At 42.2% G+C, this 21,359-nt stretch overlaps 1 protein-coding gene across 1 annotated transcript; it reads right to left on the bottom strand.

Moving 5' to 3' along the window:
* Nucleotides 1-6,024: 6,024 nt before the first annotated feature.
* On the bottom strand, nucleotides 6,025-13,142 carry LOC110500419 (uncharacterized). Its single transcript, XM_021577792.3, is given in 3 exon segments — nucleotides 6,025-6,105; nucleotides 6,107-7,400; nucleotides 12,867-13,142. Coding segments are annotated over 3 exon segments (1,500 nt in total). The 5' UTR covers nucleotides 13,027-13,142; the 3' UTR covers nucleotides 6,025-6,059.
* Between the last annotated feature and the right edge of the window lie 8,217 nt (nucleotides 13,143-21,359).

Raw genomic sequence — 21,359 nt, 5'->3', positions numbered from 1 at the left:
TGTGGCCTGCTGGAGGTCATTTTGCAGGGCTCTGGCAGTGCTCCTCCTGCTCCTCCTTGCACAAAGGCGGAGGTAGCGGTCCTGCTGCTGGGTTGTTGCCCTCCTACAGCTTCCTCCACATCTCCTGATGTACTGGCCTGTCTCCTGGTAGCGCCTCCATGCTCTGGACACTACGCTGACAGACACAGCAAAACTTCTTGCCACAGCTCGCATTGATGTGCCATCCTGGATGAGCTGCACTACCTGAGCCACTTGTGTGGGTTGTAGACTCTGTCTCATGCTACCACTAGAGTGAAAGCACCGCCAGCATTCAAAAGTGACCAAAACATCAGCCAGGAAGCATAGGAACTGAGAAGGGGTCTGTGGTCACCACCTGCAGAACCACGCCTTTATTGGGGGTGTCTTGCTAATTGCCTATAATTTCCACTTGTTGTCTATTCCATTTGCACAACAGCATGTGAAATGTATTGTCAATCAGTGTTGCTTCCTAAGTGGACAGTTTGATTTCACAGAAGTGTGATTGACTTGGAGTTACATTGTGTTGTTTAAATGTTCCCTTTATTTTTTTGAGCAGTGTATATATACACATACAGTACCAGTCAAAAGTCTGGACACACCTACTTATTCAAGTGTTTTTCTTTATGTTTGACTATTTTCTACATTGTAGAATAATAGTGAAGACATCAACTATGAAATAACACATATGGAATCATGTAGTAACCAAAAAAGTTTTAAACGAGTCCAAATATATTTTATATTTGAGACAATATTATATTTATATTTGCACAATTTCTCAACCAGCTTCATGAGGTTGTCACCTGTAATGCATTTCAATTAACAGGTGTGCCTTTTAAAAAGTTAATTTGTGCAAGTTCTTCTTAATGAGTTTTTAATGAGTTTGAGCCAATCATTTGTGTTGTGAAAAGGTAGGAGTGGTACCCAGAAGATAGCCCTATTTGGTAAAAGACCAAGCCCATATTATGGGAAATAAGCAAAGAGAAACAACAGTGCATCATTACTTTAAGACATGAAGGTCAGTCAATCTGGAAAATTTTAAGAGCTTTAAAAGTTTATTCAAGTGCACCATCAAGCGCTAAAATGAAACTGGCTCTCATGAGGACCACCACAGGAAAGGAAGGCCCGGAGTTATCCCTGCTGCAGAGGATAGGTTCATTAGAGTTACACGCCTCAGAAATTGTAGCCGTAAAAAATACTTTACAGAGTTCAAGTAACAGACACATCTCAACATCAACTATTCAGAGAAGACTGTGTGAAACAGAGCTTAATGGTTGAATTGCTGCAAAGAAACCACTACTATTTGAGATTTTTGGTTCCAACCGCTGTGTCTTTGTGAGAAGCAGAGTAGATGATTTCCGCATGTGTGGTTCCCACCGTGAAGCATGGAGGAGGAGGTGTGATGGTGCTTTACTGCCGACACTGTCAGCGATTTATTTAGAATTCAAGGCACACCTATCCAGGATGGTTACCACAGCATTCCGCAGCGATACGCCATCCTATCTGGTTGCGCTTAGTGGGACTATCATTTGTTTTTCAACAGGACAATGACCCAACACACCTCCAGGCTGTCTAAGGGCTATTTGGCCAAGAAGGAGAGTGATTGAGTGCTGTGTCAGATGACTTGGCCTCCACAATCCCCCGACCTCAAGCCAATTGAGATAGTTTGGGATGAGTTGGACCATAGAGTGAAGGAAAAGCAGCCAACAAGTGCTCAGCATATGTGGGAACTCCTTCAAGATTGTTGGAAAAGCATTCCAGGTGAAGGTGGTTGAGAGAATGCCAAGAGTGTGCAAAGCTGTCAAAGGCAAAGGGTCTAAAATCTAAAAGAAGAATCTAAAATCAATTTGGTTTTTTTAACACTTTTTTGTTGTTGTTACTATATAATTCACTGTCATTCTACAATGTAGAAAATAGTAAACATAAAGAAAACCCTTGAATGAGTAGGTGTGTCCAAACTTTTGACTGGAACTGTATATAAACACAGGGAAATCATTGGGCCTTCAATGCACTTTAGGCTACTGTTTGATCAATTCATGGTTTTAATAGTTGCACTCTGGAGCCCTTGTAGTATTGTAGGCTAGGGCCGGTGTGAACGGTGTGGGCTGGCATCTACCAGCTAACGTTTGTTGCCTATTTTTTTAGGCCTAATGCTTATTTGACTCATTATATACCTAGCTTTATTTAACAGCATTATTTGAAAGGATTTGAGGGTTAGTTTTTAAGACAGCGTTTCCCAAACTCAGTCCTGGGTACCCCAAGGGGTGCATGTTTTGGTTTTGCCCTAGGAGTACACAGCTGATTCAAATAATCACCTCATCATTGGGCTTTTATTATTTTAGTCAGCTGTGTATTGCTAGGGAAAAAACAAAAACGTGCACCCCTTAGGGTCCCCAGGACGGAGTTTGGGAAACGCTGGTTTAAGAATTAGGGAAACAGGGCAGCAGGTCATGACATATGTCGTTGAAGAGCTTACGCACGGGCCCCTGTAGACTATAAGCAAAGCAGCGCAGTTCAAATCAAACTTTATTGGTCACATACAAGTGATTAGCAGATGTTATTGTGGGTGTAACGAAATGCATGTGCTAGCTCCCACAGTGCAGTACTATCTAACAAGTAAGATCTAACAAATTACACAACATATACCCAATACACACAAATCTAAGTAGTAATTAAGACTATACAGAGTACATATGGACAAACAATGTCAGAGCGGAACAGACTAAGATACAGTAGAATAGTATAGAAAAACAGTATATACGTACATATGAGATGAGTAATGCAAGATATGTAAGCATTATTAAGTGAATGAGATACCGTAGAATAGTATAGAATACAGTATATACATATGAGATGAGTAATGCAAGATATGTAAACATCATTAAAGTGACTAGTGTTCCATTCCTTAAAGTGGCCAGTGATTCCAAGTCTATGCCTACAGGCAGCAGCCTCTAATGTCCTAGTGATGGCTGTTTAACAGTCTAATGGCCTTGAAATAGAAGCTGTTCTTCAGTAACTTGGTCCCAGCATTGATGCACCTGTACTGACCTCGCATTCTGGATGATAGTGGGGTGAACAGGCAATGGCTCGGGTGGTTGACGTCCTTGATGATCTTTTTGGCCTTCCTGTGACATTGGGTGCTGTAGGTGTCCTGGAGGGCGGGTAGTTTGACCCCGGTAATGCGTTGGGCAGACCACATTTGGAGAGCCTTGTGGTTGTGGGCGGTGCAGATGCCGCACCAGGCGGTGATATAGCCCGACAGGATGCTCAAACCATTTCTGTATGGACCTCGCTATGTCATGCTGAAACAGGAAAAAGCATTCCGCAAACTGTTGGCACAAAGTTGGAAGTACAGAATCTTCTGTCATTGTATGCTGTGGCGTTGATTTCCCTTCGCTAGAACTAAGGGGACTAGCCCGAACCATGAAAAACAGCCCCAGACCATTATTCCTCCTCCACCAAACTTTACAGTTGGCACTATGACTTTGGGAAAGTAGCATTCTCCTGCCATTTGCCAAACCCAGATTCATCCACCGGACTGCCAGATGAGGAAGCGTGATACATCGCACCAGAGAACTCATTTCCACTGCTCTAGAGTCCAATGGCGGCAAGTTTTACACCACTCCAGCCGACTCTTGGTTCCAGCCGACGCTTGGCACTCCAGCTGACACTTTACACCACTCCAGCCGACACTCGGTAGTGAGTGTTGCAACCGAGGATAAACAATTGTTACGCACTTCGGCACTCGCCGCTCCCTTTCTGTGAGCTTGTGTGACCTACCACTTTGCGGCTGAGCCATTCTTGCTCCTAGATGTTTCCACTTCACAATAACAGCACCAGGTGAAACAAAATTTTATTAACTTACTTGTCGGAAAGGTGGCATCCTATGATGGTGCCACGTTGAAAGTCATTGAGCTCTTCAGTAAGGCCATTCTACTGCCATTGTTTGTCTATGGAGATTTCATGTCTGTGTGCTAGATTTTATACACCTGTCAGCAACGGGTGTGGCTGAAATAACCGAATCCACTAATTTGAAGGGGTGTCCACATACTTTTGTATATATAGTGTGTATATTGCTTTAATTTATGGCTGGTTATGACACCTACATAAGAGTGTCAAAACCCACAAAACCTACCACACAAGGCAAAACATGCCATTACATGTCAACAGTATGTTAATGTTATGTAACATTTTCTGAAATTGACCATTATTAAATTATTATTATTGTAAGTGTGCACACATTCATGTCAGACATGCACCTACCCAAAAGCTCAGTTTCTGATGACTGGGATGAATGGGGGACCAGATTTAAGGAGCAGGACAAGACACCCTCTTTTTGACTGATGACTGACATAAGGGCATTTACCTGACAGGCCTATCTGGCTTATATGATTATGACGGTCATAATGCTTCTTGACAGTGTTATAAAGTGTATTTTCTTAGTCCAAGTAAAGTGACACACGATGATCACAAGGCTGTACGACAGTGTCATAAAGTGATTTAAAATGATGGGAAGAAAAAAACACGACTAAAGAATTCATTACAACAACTAAGGACTTCAGAAACAAACTTTCAAATGAAAAAAAAATCGTATTGGCAGGGAAAAAACTGAAGTGAATAAATGTGGCTTTAAACACTTATGTACAATGCATTTGGAAAGTATTCAGACCCCTTCCCCTTTTCCACATTGTTACGTTACAGTCTTATTCTAAACTGGATTAAATAAATAAAATATACTCATCAATCTACACACAATGCACCATAATTACAAAGTGAAAACAGGTATTTATAAAAACCAAGCCATGAGGTCGAAAGAATTGTCTGTAGAACTCCGAAACATAATTTTTTTCGAGGCACAGATCTGGGGAAAGGTACAAAAAAAAACGATGCAGCATTGAAGTTCCCCAAGAACACAGTGGCCTACATCATTCTTAAACGGAATACGTTTGGAACCACCAAGACTCTTCCTAGAGCTGGCCGCCTGGCCAAACTGAGAAGTCGGGGGAGAAGGGCCTTGGTCAGGGAGATGACCAAACACCCGATGGTCACTCTGACAGAGCTCCAGAGTTCCTCTGTGGAGATGGGAGAACCTTCCAGAAGGACAACTATCTCTGAAAATAGCTGCGCAGCGACGCAATCTATGTGTGATATTTCAGTCTAATTGTAATACAATTTGTAAAATGTCTAAAAAAAAGTTTTTTCTTTGTCATTAGGGGGTATATATTGATGAGGGGAAAAAACAATTTAAACCATTTTAAAATAAGGCTGTAACGTAACAAAATGTAGAAAAAGTCAAGGGGCCTGAATACTTTCCGAATGCACTGTAGGTGTCATTACCAGCCATAAAGTAGTTATGACCGTGTCATAATGTGTTATGCTGCTGGGTGTCAAGTAAAGTGTTACCTTACCTTCAATATCATGGATTGCTGCATGTTGCAAAAATGTATATTATTATTGTGACGCATAATTGCCATGGTAATTGTGTAAAAATCCAGTCGATGAGCATTGTGGGTAATGGAGTCATTCTAGATTCAAAATGGGCCCACAATTGCTTACATCAAATGCATTATGACAGCACGATCTTAAATAATATTATACAAACCACAGCGACATATCAAGTGTACAGACAGATGTAAGAGGACGACACTCTTCTTTTTAACCTAAAATGAAGAAAATCAGACCAAAATTGTACTCTCCTGCAGCTTATGTTATCATATAGATAAGCAGCATTAGGTCAAAATGGATGAGAAACAGTTTATAGCATTTTATGGAAAGTTCCTTTTTAAAAAAAATATTATGTACAAATAACATCAGTCAGACCATTTTCTCATCGCCCTGAGAGAAATTCCAAAACAAACTAAGAGGAATTCCTGTTTCTAATGCCGTGAAAACATCAACAGACTTTGAACAGCAGGTCTGTGTGTTTCCTAAAATACTCTGTTCATCATTAATTCCCCCCCCCCCCCACGAGTGATGTCCACATCCTACCCTTTAATTTCCTTCTTCTTACATAATATCTATTTGTCATAATTGAATTGCCTCTATCAATTTTCCTCCAGTTTTATTCCTTTGTGGATTGTTTTCACGTGTCAGCAGGCTAGACTTTTGAGTGAAGCTTTTCCCACAGTCACCACAGCTAAATGGTTTCTCTCCTGTGTGAGTCAATTTATGCATGTTTAGGTGTTGCTTCAGATTGAAGCTCTTCCCACAGTCACAACAGCTAAACGGTTTCTCTCCTGTGTGAGTGAGTTTATGCTTTCTTAGGTTCCCCTTCAAATTGAAACTTTTCCCACAGTCACCACAACTGAATGGTTTATCTCCTGTGTGAGTCAGTTTATGCTTCCTTAGGTTCCCCTTCAAATTGAAGCTTTTCCCACAGTCACCACAGCTAAACGGCTTCTCTCCTGTGTGAGTACGTATATGTTCAGATAGGGTCCACTTCTGATGGAAGCCTTTCCCACAGTCACTACAGGTAAATCGTTTCTCTCCCGTGTGAGTAAATATATGCTTCTTAAGGGAACCCTTCTGACTAAAGCCTTTTCCACAGACACCACAGCTAAATGGTTTCTTTCCGGTCAGTATATCTATGGTTAAGTGTTCCTTGAGATTGAAGCTCTTCCCAGAGTCATCCCAGCTACAGCTAAATGGTTTCTCGTCTGTGTGAATCATCGTGTGTTTGGAAAGATCTCCTTTCACTTTGAAGGTCTCGCCACAAACAGGACAGGTGTAGGGTTTCCCACCATGACAGAGTCGGACATGTGCCTCCAGTTTACAGGTGGAGCTGTAGTTTGTTTTGCAGAAGCGGCATTCACTGGGTCTCTTCTCGGGGAGAGTAACATGCCTCTGCAGGTCAGCTTTCTGAGCAAATGTTTCACCACAGTCACAGCAGCGGTGAGTTATTCTAGACATGGTGGTGGGTTTGGAACATTGTTCCCCCAATGGTGGGCTAATGTCAAGACCTACTGGGTTGCGGCTTACAATTGAGAAATAGCTGGAGTCATTGTTTTGATTATATGGAGGGTCACAGGGATTCTCGAGACCCTTTAGGTGGGGCACAGTGCCAAAAGGTTTAGAATCCACTAGTTTAGAGTCACTGTCTCTGTTCTCCACAGTCTGGGTTTGGGGAAGAGTCAAGGACCAAAGTGGGTCTTCCTGATCCCATTCACTTTTCACACAGAAAGGAGTGAATTTAAACTCTATGATATCAGCCTCCAGCCTTTGAAGCTGCTCTTCCTCATGACTGGTGCCGAGTTCCTCCTGTTCCTCTTTAATCTGTGTGTGCCCTGGGTCCTCCTGCCCCAGACTGGGGCTCCACTCCTCCTCACAGTGCTGCTGCTCAGGGGGAGCCTCTTCTTCTGAAACTATGGGAGAGAGCTGCAGGGAGTCTGGAAGGAAGAAGAGGAGCAGAGGTTTGCTATATACCACATAATTAAATCGAACACCTGAATCATACAGTCATCAGCCTTTAGACATGCCTGAGTACACCTAGCTACACTAAACATTCAGAAGTAGTATGGTCTTATTTCATTTTACCATTATTTTATCAGGTAAGTTGACTGAGAACACATTCTCATTCACAGTAATGAGCTGGGGAATAGTTACAGGGGAGAGGAGGAGGATGAATGAGCCAAATGTAAGCTGGGGATGGATGATTAGGTGACCGTGATGGTATGAGGGACAGCTTGGGAATTTAGCCAGGACACTTATCTTACGATAAGTGCCATGGGATCTTTAGTGACCACAGAGAGTCAGGACACCCGTCAGGACACCCACCCGAAGGACAGCACTCTACACAGGGCACAATCACTGCCCTGGGGCATTGGGATATTTTTTAGACCTGAGGAAAGAGTGCCTCTATGTGGTAGATAAGGTGCTAACTGAGCAAAATAAAAGTTATCTGAACACAAGTGTGACGTGTAGAGTATTTTTTTATGTTTTGGTCAAATATCACGACTAAGTTCAGCATATTGGTTATGAAATTGGACATTTGAAACTAGGGTTTTGATACTGGGCAATACATCGAAAATCCACAACCACAGCAAGCAGAAACAGTACTTTTAAGAAAATTTTTCATCAACAGGGACGAACTTAATCAGGTAAAAACTGTAGAACGAGCCCCAAAAAGTGCTATGATTTATTGATTTTTATGATATTAGTTAATCATGAAAATGCGTTTGGCCTGCCTAGCTAATTGGCAGTGTTGGGGAGTAGTGAACTACATGTAGGACCAATGCAACTGTTTTTAAATCAATATCAAATCATTTCTGGGTAACAATTAGGCACCTTACTGTAATAGTTTTCCATTAAAATGGCAAAAAAATTGCTCTTAAGCAAGAATTTGGCTAGGACTGTCTGGGAGTGGTCTGAATGGGGAGGGGGAAACTTAAAACGAGCTGTTATAGGCAGAGAGGTTTGGAACTGTCTTTATTATTGGTATATCAACCAATTTACCGCTTGGTGATGTCACCAGGCAAGCCAAAACTCCCACCCATGCAAACAGGCTGATTAGAAGATCCTGTGTAGATTGCATTTTCAACCAGCAAGTATCAGGAATTCAGCTATTACAGTCACAACCTGTTGCTGACAGGTGTATTACATTGAGCACGAATCCATGCAATCTCCATAGACAAACACTGGCAGTAGCATGGGCTGAATGAAGAACTCAGTGACTTTCAAATTGGCACTATGATAGGATACCACCTTTCCAACATGTCAGTATGTCAAATGTTTTGCCCTGCTAGAGCTACCCCGGTCAACTGTAAGTGCTGTTATTGTGAAATGGAAACGTCTAGGAACAACAACGGCTCAGCAGTGAAGTGGTAGGCCACACAAGCTCACAGAATGGGAGCGTCAAGTGTTGAAGTGTGCAGCGCGTAAACATCGTCTGTCCTCGATTTCAACACTCACTACCAACTTCCAAACTGCCTCTGGAAGCAACGTCAGCACAATAACTGTTCTTTCGGGTGCTCGCCGCCATTGGACTCTGTAGCAATGGAAACGCATTCTCTGGAGTGATGAATCACGCTTCACCATCTGGCAGTCCGAAGGAAAAATCTGTGTTTGGCAGATGCCACGAGAACACTACCTGCCCCAATGTATTGTGCCAACTGTACAGTTTGGAGGAAGAGGAATAATGGTCTGGGGATGTTTTTCATGATTCGGGCTAGGCCCCATAGAAATATTAAAGCTACAGAATCTAAATGATAAATGATAAATGATATAAATGATTCTGTGCTTCCAACTTTGTGGCAACAGTTTGGGGAAGGCCCTTTCCTGTTTCAGCATGACAATGCCCCCGTGCACAAAGCGAGGTCCATACAAAAATGGTTTGTTGAGATCAGTGTGGAAGAACTTGACTGGCCTGCATAGAGCCCTGACCTCAACCCCATAGAACACCTTAAGGATGAATTGGAACACCAGCTGCGAGCCAGGCCTAATCGTCCAAAATCAGTGCCCAACCTTACTAAAGCTTTTGGGGCTGCATGGAGGTCCCCGCAGCAATGTTCCAACATCTAGTGGAAAGCCTTTTCGAAAGAGTGAAGGCTGTTATAGCAGCAAAGGGGGAACCAACTCCATATTAATGCCCATGGTTGGAATTATATGTTCAATGAGCAGGTGTCCACATACTTTTGGTCATATAGTTTAGTTTCTTAACAAAGAGCTATTCCTTGATTTCTGCTAGGACTGTCTGGGAATGTTCTGAGTGGGGATGGGAAATCTGAAAACTAGCTTTTATAGTTGCAAAGAGACAGAATCACTAGATCACATATTCTGGTATTGAACCTATGTAGCTTGTTTCTGGTCACAGGTTCAGGAATGGCAGAAAAATCACTCCATTCACCTAAAACTAACCCTACAAATAGCACAGTTGGGAGATTTGGAAAACCATAGTCAATAAACAAAATAATGCTTAGTAAAAATATAAATCTTTGACTTACAATCTGTAGATACTATGCAATTAAAAAGGCTCAAAATGTATGGCACATGGAAACACTTATCTCCCTCACTAGCTTTAAGCACCAACTGTCAGAGCAGCTCACAGATTACTGCACCTGTACATAGCCCACCTATAATTTAGCCCAAACAACTACCTCTTTCCCTACTGTATTTTATTTATTTATTTATTTTGCTCCTTTGCACCCCATTATTTTTATTTCTACTTTGCACATTCTCCCATTGCAAATCTACCATTCCAGTGTTTTACTTGCTATATTGTATTTACTTTGCCACCATGGCCTTTTTGCCTTTACCTCCCTTATCTCACCTCATTTGCTCACATCGTATATAGACTTGTTTATACTGTATTATTCACTGTATGTTTGTTTTACTCCATGTGTAACTCTGTGTCGTTGTATGTGTCGAACTGCTTTGCTTTATCTTGGCCAGGTCGCAATTGTAAATGAGAACTTGTTCTCAACTTGCTTACCTGGTTAAATAAAGGTGAAATAAAAATAAAAAATAAAAATGGAAATCATAAGTGGGTGGTGTACAGAAATAGGTGGGGTTGGCTGAGGGTAGCTAAGGGGTAGGATTAAAAGCTCATGATTTATAATAGTTCTGACTGAAAACACTATTTCACATTTACCTGATATGTTTAAGTACAATCTATCCAGATGTCAGAGCTGGGCTCAATTCAAATAAAAGGCAGTCAATTCAGGTCATTTTTCTTTAAAATTCTGAAATGTAAATAGTTTGGAAAGAAATAGCTTCTACTTGTCAGTTCATTGAGAATTCATTGGAAATAAATGAACATTTTACAATTATTGAATTGTAATTTTAGTTTACTTTCTGAATTGACTGCCTTCTATTTGAATCGAGCCCTACCCTGATATATCAAATAACTATATTAAAAAAGAAGAAAAAAGTGGCACGTATGTAAAATGTGTGTAGAGTTTTGTCTTCCGATTACAAAAATGGGCAACAAAACAAAAAAGCTGTTATTGGCAGAGAAGTTTGGAACTCTTTCTTATTGGTCTATTAACTCCTTTACCGCCTGGTGATGTCACCAGGTAGGACAAAACTCCATCCCACCAAAACGGAATGAAATGGCTCTTTTCAAACAGCTCTTACACCGAAAGGGCCTTATCATAAAAAATATAAAACACAGGAAATCACGTTGACTGCACTGAGGATTAAGTGTACAATATTTTGTTAAGGGTGGCTTTCATGTCGCTTAACTTCCTTCAGTGTGAAGTACCTTCAAAGTATACCTATTTAAGTGTACCTATTAAGCCCACCAGAATCGAAGTTTAGACATTTCTAACATTTACTGCCCTAAATTTTGTAGGAGTAGATATAAAATGACAGATTTATCTCTTGTGAAGTTCTATGACTTTATTTAAAGTCATTATAAATTATTATATTATAAAAAATTATAGGTGTTCCAAATAAGCCAACCTCTTAAAAAATATATTTTAATTCATTTACAAATGTTCAAAACTTAAACTGACATTTATTATGTAAAATGACTTACTTGTCAAAAATATAAACACAACATGTATAGTGATGGTCCCATGATTCATGAGCTGAAATATAAACAACCCCAGAAATGTTCCCATACGCACAAAAAGCTTATTTCTATCCATTTGTTTTGCACAAATTTCTTTACATCACTGCTAGTGAGCCTTTCTCTTTTGCCAAGATAACCCATCCACCTGACAGGTGTGGCATATCAAGAAGCTGAATAAACAGCATGCTTATTACACAGGTGCACCTTGTGCTGGGGACAATAAAAGGACACTCTAAAATGTGCAGTTTTGTCACAAAACACAATGCCACAGATGCCTCAAGATTTGAGGGAGTGGCATGCGGACTACAGGAATGTCCACCAGAGCTGTTACCAGATCATTTTATGTTCATTTCTCTACCATAAGACGACTCCAACGTCATTTTAGAGAATTTGGCAATAGGTCCAACCAGCCTCACAACTGCAGACCATGTGTAACCACACCAGCCCAGGACCTCCACATCCAGCTTCTTCACCTGAGGGATCATCTGAGACTAGCCACCCGGACAGCTGATGAAACTGTGGGTTTGCGCAACCAATAATTTCTGCACAAACTGTCAGAAACCGCCTCAGGGAAGCTAATCTGCTTGCTCGTTGTCCTCGCCAGGGTCTTGACCTGACTGCAGTTCGCCATCATAACAGACTTCACTGTGTATGTTGTTGTGTGGGTGAGCGGTTTGCTGATGTAAACGTTGTGAATAGAGTGCCCCATGGTGGCGGTGGGGTTATGATTTGGGCAGGCATAACCTGCTGACAATGAACACAATTCCATTGTATCAATGGCAATTTGAATGCAGAGATACTGTGAGGAGATCCTGAGGCCCATGACTGTGCCATTCATCCGCTGCCATCACCTCATGTTTCAGCATGATAATGCACGGCCCCATGTTGCAAGGATCTGAACATAAATTCCTGGAAGCTGAAAATGTCCCATGGCCTGCATACTCACCAGACTTGCCACCCAATTGAGCACGTTTATAATGCTCTGTATTGACCTGTACGACAGCGTGTTCCAGTTCTCGCAAATATCCAGCAACTTCGCACAGCCATTGTAGTGGAGTGGGACAACATTCCACAGGTCACAATCAACAGCCTGATCAACTCCTTGCGAGGGAGATATGTCGCGCTACATGAGACAAATGGTGGTCAAACCAGATACTGACTGGTTTTCTGATCCACGCCCCGACCCTTTTTTAAGGTATCTGTGACAAACAGATGCATATCTGTATTCCCAGTAATGTGGAATCCATAGATTTTGGCCAAATTAATTTATTTCAATTGACTGATTTCCTTATATAAACTGTAACATGTTGCGTTTATATTTGTGTTCAGTAAACATACGAACCTATACATGTTATCTTTGGTGTGATACACAGCAGTCTCCGTAGCCGATCATTCTCCTCCTGGTACCCCACTACCGTTTCCTCAACTGCCCCGAAAATCTCCACAGCAGCAGCCGTTAAACGCTCATTCAAAAATACACGCAAGAACTCTAGTTTAGACATTTTCTATCAAATTAGTTTTGCGTTGCAAATTCAACTGAGTCAGTTGGTATTTCTTTAGTCAACAGAATGAATGTTCAAAATCAAAACAAATTCGTCTCCAATCCTACTTCCGTGTTCTACTCCAGGAATTTTAGACGATTCCTTAGTTCTAGCTAGCGAGTGGCAAGCTCAGAAACACAACAGCCCCGCCAGCTGGTTGGGGGTTTACTACTGTGCAAGGCAGCCAGTCCACAGACTAGTAAAGTGAAACGATGCCTACCTTTAAAAAATAAAAAAACATTAGATAAACAGTGGTTATCATAAGTATAGGATGATCTGGGAGAATCATTTATTTCTCAGGAGTCGATTGTATATCAATACTCAATATCATGAATTTGCAGAATTAGTTCAAAATGAATGAAAAATCGTTTTTGACAAATGGACGGAGATCTTTTTTGGAAAGTATATATTTAATGTATCAACAATAACCCCAGTCTGACCATTCATTCTCCAGAGATAAATGGTTTCTCTCCTGTGTGAGTTGCTTTGTGCTTCCTTAGGTAACCTTTGAGACTGAAGCTTTTCCCACAGTCGCCACAGCTGAATAATTTATCTCCTGTGTGAGTCAGTTTGTGCACAGTTTTGGTCTTTAGGGTCTGCCTTAGCCCAAGAATGTAGTCTTAAGCAGTGTAGATGAGCCTACCATTACTCCCCAAGGTCCATATATGACCTTATATGTTCATTTTCAAAAGTAGACAGGCTCTAGCAGCCAAAACAGACAAATACTCCATCTAAATGTGAATCGATTCTCAATTGCAATATAGTTCTAGGAACTTTCATATCACATAAAAATAATTTCACAACAGCAAAAGATGCACTTAAAAAAATGTGTTTCATTGTCACATACACCGGATAGGTGCAGTAAATTGAATTGTTTTACATGGTCAGCCATAGTAGTAAGGCGCCCCTGGAGCAAATTAGTGTTAAGTGCCTCGCTCAAGGGCACAGACAGATTTTTCACCATGTCGACTTGGGTATTCAAACCAGCAACTTTTAGGTTACTGGCCCAACGCACTAACCGCTAGGCTACCTGCCGCCTGTACACTGTTTTATCCGGCTTTATCACAGTTGCAACCGACAGTATTTTTCGGTTACAACATGTTTCTGGTGGCTTTCTTCCATTGCAGAGGTGTTCAGAGGATGCTAGATAGAGGCGACCACCTGTGGAAATTAGCTGTCTTCCTTAAACACATACTATAACATGGAGATATGGCAGTGTGGAAATACTTTTTTTTTTTTTATTTAACTAGGCAAGACAGTTAAGAACAAATTCTTATTTACAATGACAGCCTAGGAACAGTGGGTTAGCTGCCTTGTTCAGAACAACAGATTTCTACCTTGTCAATCTCGCAACCTTTTGGTTACTGCCCCAACGCTCTAACTACTAGGCTACCTGCCACCCCTACACTAACCCTAACCCTATAAAGATGTGTATTAATGAAACTTTTTTTGTGTGAAAATGATTTCTTGCTGATATGAAAGATACATACCTTATGTTTCCAAAACTGTACCACAAGCTATGCCTGTTCACATTTAGATCAAGCGTAGCGGCTGTATCAAAAGTCCCCTGGGAATAAGTTACCTTCATCAATAAGCACGTCTATGAATAGGTTCTGCCTGTGATTGACATTTTCCTAGTCACCACAGCTAAATGGTTAAAGGGGTTAAATGTGAAATGCAAACTACTAGGCTAATCAGACCTATAACAATGGAGAGTAGTGATTGGCTATAGATTTTGAATCCAGTTTAGTTTATTCTCTCTGCCTTTCTGAAGTAGTCTTTTCCCCCTTTTCGTAATCCCAAAGCAAGGAGTTTTCTGCTGCTGTTGTGATAGCCAATCACTACTCTCCATTGTTGTAGTTTTGATTAGCCTATTAGTTTGCATTTCACATTGAACCCCTACTTTACCAGTTGTTTTTTATGATAAAAATGTTTTATGAAATTGTTCACCTGGGAACTGAATAAATTGGAGGCAGGCAATCATTGAATGTGCTGGTCAGAAACGCCGACCCACAATGTAAACCTAAAGCGCTCTACGCTATGAAACAACTCTACATGCTGTGTGTTTCTTTTCACTCCTTGTACAATAATACCTCTAATGGGGAGTTTTGTCATCCACTAAGGGAATTATGTAGCACGATTGGTTTGTACCCCTCCTCTGAGTTTGACATCTTCCAGACTAGGGCCCAATGACAAATCAACCCCTAGACCCTACGCCAGCCACACTCAACTGGCAGACCACGGTTCATATCTGGACCTAGAAAGGGGTGGATATGGACTGCGGTCCTGACGTACATTTTTGTCAAATAAAAAATGTAGGAACTGTCGGGCTTTCAACTTACTGCTGTTGAGAGTTATAATCGTAGAATGTCGTCACGAGGTGCAATTTAATTTAGAAATTTGTTAGTGCATGTGGAAATGTTTTCCTCTTGTTATGCATTTTTACTCTTGACATCCCAGGTGGCCCCCATTTGATTTTGCTGAGTCACTCAGGTATGAAAACACATAAGACATGGCAAAATGTGTACAATTGCCATAATTGAGCTTTAAAATGGCAGTTTGGGTTCGCATGGGTATCGAGGTCGGGGTTTGTGACTACGCCGATAAATAACAATATCCATCCGGCCCTTTGCCACCTCGGACATTTGTGTAACCGGATCTTCTGAAATAGTACCCAGCTGTGTGTATTGCATCACCTCTTGATTCGGGTCACATGCACTGCCTGTATTCTAGTCTCATATGGATGCTGGTGGATAGCAACCCCGTCAACTGGCCAGCAAAGAAAAAATCATCACACAAATTCGTGCTTTTGGCAAGACAACCAGACCCAACACAAGACGCAACAGTCTCATCCAAAATGATTGTGTGTGAGTGTGTGTGTGTGTGCGTGCGTGTGTACACGGTGCAGAGACAGATGTGGAACTTCCCTTGGCTGTGTCGTGGTCCATTGTAACATCTGTTTTTATCATTAGGAAAGTGGCTGTGGGCCAAGAGGTACTCTGCTTTGGGATTGACATTTAGGAATGTCCTCTTTCATTCACCACGCCAACTAATTACATGTCCCTTGATTTGATTTACAGAAATGTATAATGAAAGACGGTTTGCCAAAATCACTTCATATTATTAATAATACATGAGATTTATATAGCACTTTTCAAGGACCCGAAGACATTTATATTGTTGTTGTTCAGATATTTGTGCGACACCTCATCGAGCGTGCACTATTATACTATTATATTATCAAGTGTCTCTTACAGTATGTTGGGCCTCACATGCCAGTTATGATTCATACTGTTTGTCTGTCTATGTACAGTAATATTCTTAAGCACTTTGGGGTTTTCTGAATTGGCTCATTGACCTGCCCAATGAATCAGTTTCTAACTTATTTGTCTTGTTTTATATGATAATACTATTCATCCAACAGGTTTTTTTTGGGCCATCCTCTCCTTTTTCTTTTACCTCCATGACTCCATGTTTTTTATTTTTTAGTGAGGCATATATACTGTATATATTTTGTATTTTTGAAGTACCTCGTGGGAGCAGCACTGATCCAAAAATATGAAACGCTTCACTCTCTGAAGACTTTTGTAGTTCTAGAGACATCACTCCATAGATGCACTACGTCTCCCACGATGCATAGCAGAGCTCAGGCTCAGTTGACAAATAACAACACTCTTCTCTCCAACTGAAACAGGCAGACCACGCCCGCCCAGGGCACAGGCGACATGGAGTGAGTTCTGGTTACTTCAACCTTCCAAATAAGTTCTCTAGATGTAGAAGCAGAGACCTTCCGGTATAAACCCTGAAATATAACCAAAAGCTCTGCTGACACACAAATAGTGTGTGTAAATAGGAGAACCCCCACCCACCTTCCTATGTACAAAACCATTATATGTAGATTATAGGCACAGAAAAGTGGAAAGGGCCTAAAGTCCTCCTATGCACAGTCATTGCTGTAAGCCATCATCTAAAGTAGCCCGACAAACATAATGAATGGGATGCTTGTTTTAAACAACCAATCGTGTGTGTGTGTGTGTGTGTGTGTGTGTGTGTGTGTGTATGGACGCAGACTATCAAATCAGGTCCAGTTTATTTTGGAAAGCAGCCCCGTACAGTCACAAACATGCATATCTCAACTTCTCCGTTCTCTCCCTCTTCCTCTCTCTTTCCTCTCCTCCCTTAATTTCCCCCTCATAAACACACCAGCCGGCCTCTCACCTCCAGTAGCGTGATGTCCGGCAACGTGGGCAAGATTGTGGGCTGCTCCATCCACAAGGGGTTCGCGTTCGTCCAGTACGCCAACGAGAGGAACGCACGGGCCGCTGTAGCGGGCGAGGACGGGAGGATGATTGTAGGACAGGTGCTAGATAAGAACCCAGGCAGCGGTATTCCACTCCTGCTCCCGTGTCCCCACTCTTCCTCCAATATGTTTCCCCTCTTCTAAAGGCATAGTACATGTGGGGACATGTGATAATGTGGATGTTACACCCCCTCTTTTTTTCCCCCTCTGCTCTATTTCTGTTCTTTCTGTATGTCTTTCTCCCCCCCCCCCCCCCCCCCCCAGACATTAACCTCGCTTGTGAACCGAAGCCTCAGAGATTGAAGACGGTTAAGCGCTCCGCAGGAGACATGTACAGGTGTATCTCAACTCCTCTCTGTGTGAATAAAAAACAACTAAATAGGACCTGTACCAATGGTTTCAGTTGATCTCGCTCACTCTCTCTCTCTCCCACCACCCTGGCCGTCTGTCTGTCCGCCCACCCAGTTCTTCATTTGATTTGGACTATGACTTGACTTCCAGAGAGATTACTATGGCCTGTAAGTCTTTGGTTCGCCGTTGCCACACGCACTGTACTTGAAAGGGATAAAGAATCTGATATTTTTGCTGTACCTCCTTCTTAAACTGCTGCGATCTTTTGAGAGATGTTACACATTGAACCCATTACATTTGTAACAGCCTTATGTCGTATAACCTGTGTGTGTGCCTGTTTTGTGTTGCCGTTGTAGGATGTACTCGTACCATTCCCGTGTGCCCCCCCTCTGCCTCCACCCTTGTCTCGGCCGGCGATCCCCTCCGAACATCCCCGGGTCAGTTTGAGTGGAGGTGGAGGGGGCAGCCGACGCACCAAGACCCGCTTCTCATCTTCCACCTTCAGGAGCAGCCACAGGACCTCAACCTCACGCACCAGTCAGTGCCACACGCATACCTGGAATGACAGACGCTTTCGACACTTCCGACATTGATCAAACACACTCGTGCTAACTACACAACGGTATAACTTGATCTCCTCCCTGACACACACTTACCAACTCCAAATTCACTCAGGCCAGTTACCCATTATTAATTTACCCTGTAGACACATGCATCCATGTTAATTCTCTCGAAGTGACATCCATACCGACTGTAAATGTATGCCTCTGACTCTCTCCTCCTTCCTTCTCTCCTCTCTCCCCCCTGTTCCTTACCCAGTGAAGAGAGATGACCTGCAGACCATCAAGAGAGAGCTGGCCCAGATCAAACACAAAGTGGACTACCTGCTGGAGAGTCTGGAGCGCATGGGGAAGGACCACAGCAAGAAGTCCGGTAGGATGGGGACAGACACGAGTGATGGATGTACACTCGTTGCCCACTGCATTTTCAGACATAAATATGTATAAAGCAACTCATTTTTTTTATCAATTAAAATCTCTCTGGCTCCCCCTCTAGACATGGAGAGTAGTGGGAAGCCGGAGACAGGGGAGGTGTCTCATCTCCTCAACTGCGGAGGGAAGGAGGAAAGTCTAAAGAGGGCGAGAGAGAACCAGTCTCTCAACGACTCAGAAGAGGAGGAGGAGGGAGACCTACTGGAGGAAGAGGAGGTGTAGCTTACATTTTAGCTAGTCATTTAGTGGAAGCTCTTATCCAGAGCGACTTACAGTAAGTAGTAAGTGCATATATTTCCATACTTCGTACTGGTCCCCCTCAGAAATCGAACCCAGAACCCCAGTGTTGCACGTGCTATGCTCTACAAACTGAGCCACACTTGAGAGGGGAAAGGAACTGTGGGGAACGGAGAAGTGCAGATGGAAAGGAGTTGAAGTGTGAAGTATAACATTGAGGAGGAAGCAGTGGCCGTCAGTGCACTACTTTTGACTATGGCTCTGGTCAAAAGTAGTGCACTACGTAGGGGAAAAGGTGCCATTTGGGAGGCAGGCGGTGTATCATGTCAGCTCATTGAATCCTGTCCGCAGGTACAGAGTCGAGGAAGGGAGGATAACAATGAGGAAGAGGAAGAAGGAGAGGATGATGGAGATGGCGCCAACGGAGACGATGCTTAAGCAACGCAAACACGCACACAAACCTTGACCAACACACAACAAAATGTGTATAACTGTACATGCCAACATGCACACATACATGGACAGTTGTACTTACTGAGCTCTGTATTCAAATGGACGTTTCAACTATATACTGCACTTTCGAATGTGCGCTCCCACATACACATTCACTGACACTCTACTGTTGACTGTATGTCAAGGAAACATCTGTCCCTCTTCTTCTCTTTTGATGTCTCTTCTGTATTATGTTGTAGCCTTGTTCGACCATCCTGATCTCGTAAGCTTACATTCTGGGAAGTGAATGGAAACGAGAGAGAGAGAGAGGGTGGTCAGGATGTTTCTTTACGTGTCATTGAGATTTCGTTTATTCCAGTTTGGATCAATTTCATTTCAATTCAGGAAGCACACTGACATTTAAATTTGAACTTTCAATGAGGAACATTTGGAATTTGAATTTGGTTGACTTTCTGAATTGACTGGTATTGAAATGGAATTGACCCCAACCCTGTTCTGGATGCAGTGGTTCTGAAACTTCTCAGCGGAAACCCCAGCCATTCCATGTATTTGATCTATTCCAGAGCTATTCAACTTGTCAACTAAACAAAATTGTGAAATGTCTGGGGGTCCCCTCGAGCAGGGGTACTCTTACCCTACGAGGGCCAAAGCCTGCTGGTTTTCTGTTCTACCTGATTATTAATTGCACACACCTGGTGTCACAGGTCTAAATCAGTCCCTGACTAGAGGGAAAGAAAAAATACAGTGAAACTGGCTTCGAAGTCCAGAGTTGAGTTTGAGAGCCCTAGAGCGTTAGTTCCCAAACTGTGAGGCGTGTGAGTTAACACTTTTTTTAAGGAACTCAGTTTTAAACTGAGTTTGGCTTTAAACTTACTCTTGAAAGGTGCAATGGTAGAATGGACGAGGTGCAATTTCAAAACTGGGTAGTGAATCAGCAGTTGTCCTCTTTTCATGTCAGTCGTTGGATACCTTTTAGAGAGCTATGTATAGAAATGCAAGAAAATGTTTCTTTAAAACAAGAACATTTTCTTTGCTACCCATGACAGACAAAATGTGTAGAATTGCAGGAAATAAGCTTTAAACCTGCAAAATTCTCTCCACCAACAAGAGGCGTGAGAACAGTTTGTGTCATGAATAGTGGATAGCCCTGAGTGAAAAATGGTTTGGGAACCCTTGCCCCCGAGGTTTGAAAACCCACTGAACTGGAGGATAGCTGAGAGGGTGCTGTACTGCTGCATTTACATCAGCAGGTGGCACTGAGCATCGACAGTTTTACACTGAGGCTACGATAAAATGTGGCACACGAGTTGGAAGATTTTACAAGGTTAACAATGATACAGACTTGTATAGGAGGATGTTATGTCAGGATTTTCCTCTGTATGCCGTTTTTATTGGCTTGAACAATTTTCATTGTTTGTGTTTATCAGGAAATACACAAGTACTTTGACCTTATTTGACCTTGAGTTCTTAAAAAGGGCATTATTCATGTTTGTTTGTCTCGGTTGCCATGTGATTTCAGTTAATCATTACACGGACTGTGCTTGTGAATAAAAAAAAATCCAAGTGGGAATGTTCCAGTCCAGAATGTCTTTGAGCTGTTTGTAATCAAGATGAAGTGACATGTGTGGGGGGGAATGAAGGAGTTTTTCTCTCTCTCTCTCTTTCTCTGAATCAATGTTGTCCACACCATTTCAACCCAAAGAAATGGCATGGTGATGATGTTGAATCAACGTGGGAAACTGATTGGATTTGCAAAAAGGCGTCAACGCCAGGGAATTTAGTCAGGGAATTTAGTCATGTTTTTACACGACTTTGAACCCAAATCCAATGACGGTTGACATTCTTGGGCTGATTTCACGTTGAATCCACGTTAGTTGACATCTCAACCAAATGTAAATCAAAACTAGACATTGAACTAACGTATGTGCTCAATGGGAATGACTGTAAGTATTCAGTGCATA

The sequence above is a fragment of the Oncorhynchus mykiss genome, chromosome 21, assembly GCF_057628025.1.
Source record: "Oncorhynchus mykiss isolate SJ-2025 chromosome 21, ASM5762802v1, whole genome shotgun sequence".
Classification (NCBI taxonomy): Eukaryota; Metazoa; Chordata; class Actinopteri; order Salmoniformes; family Salmonidae; genus Oncorhynchus; species Oncorhynchus mykiss.
Note: the sequence above shows the minus strand (reverse complement) of the source record. Positions and strands in the feature narration are given on the sequence as shown.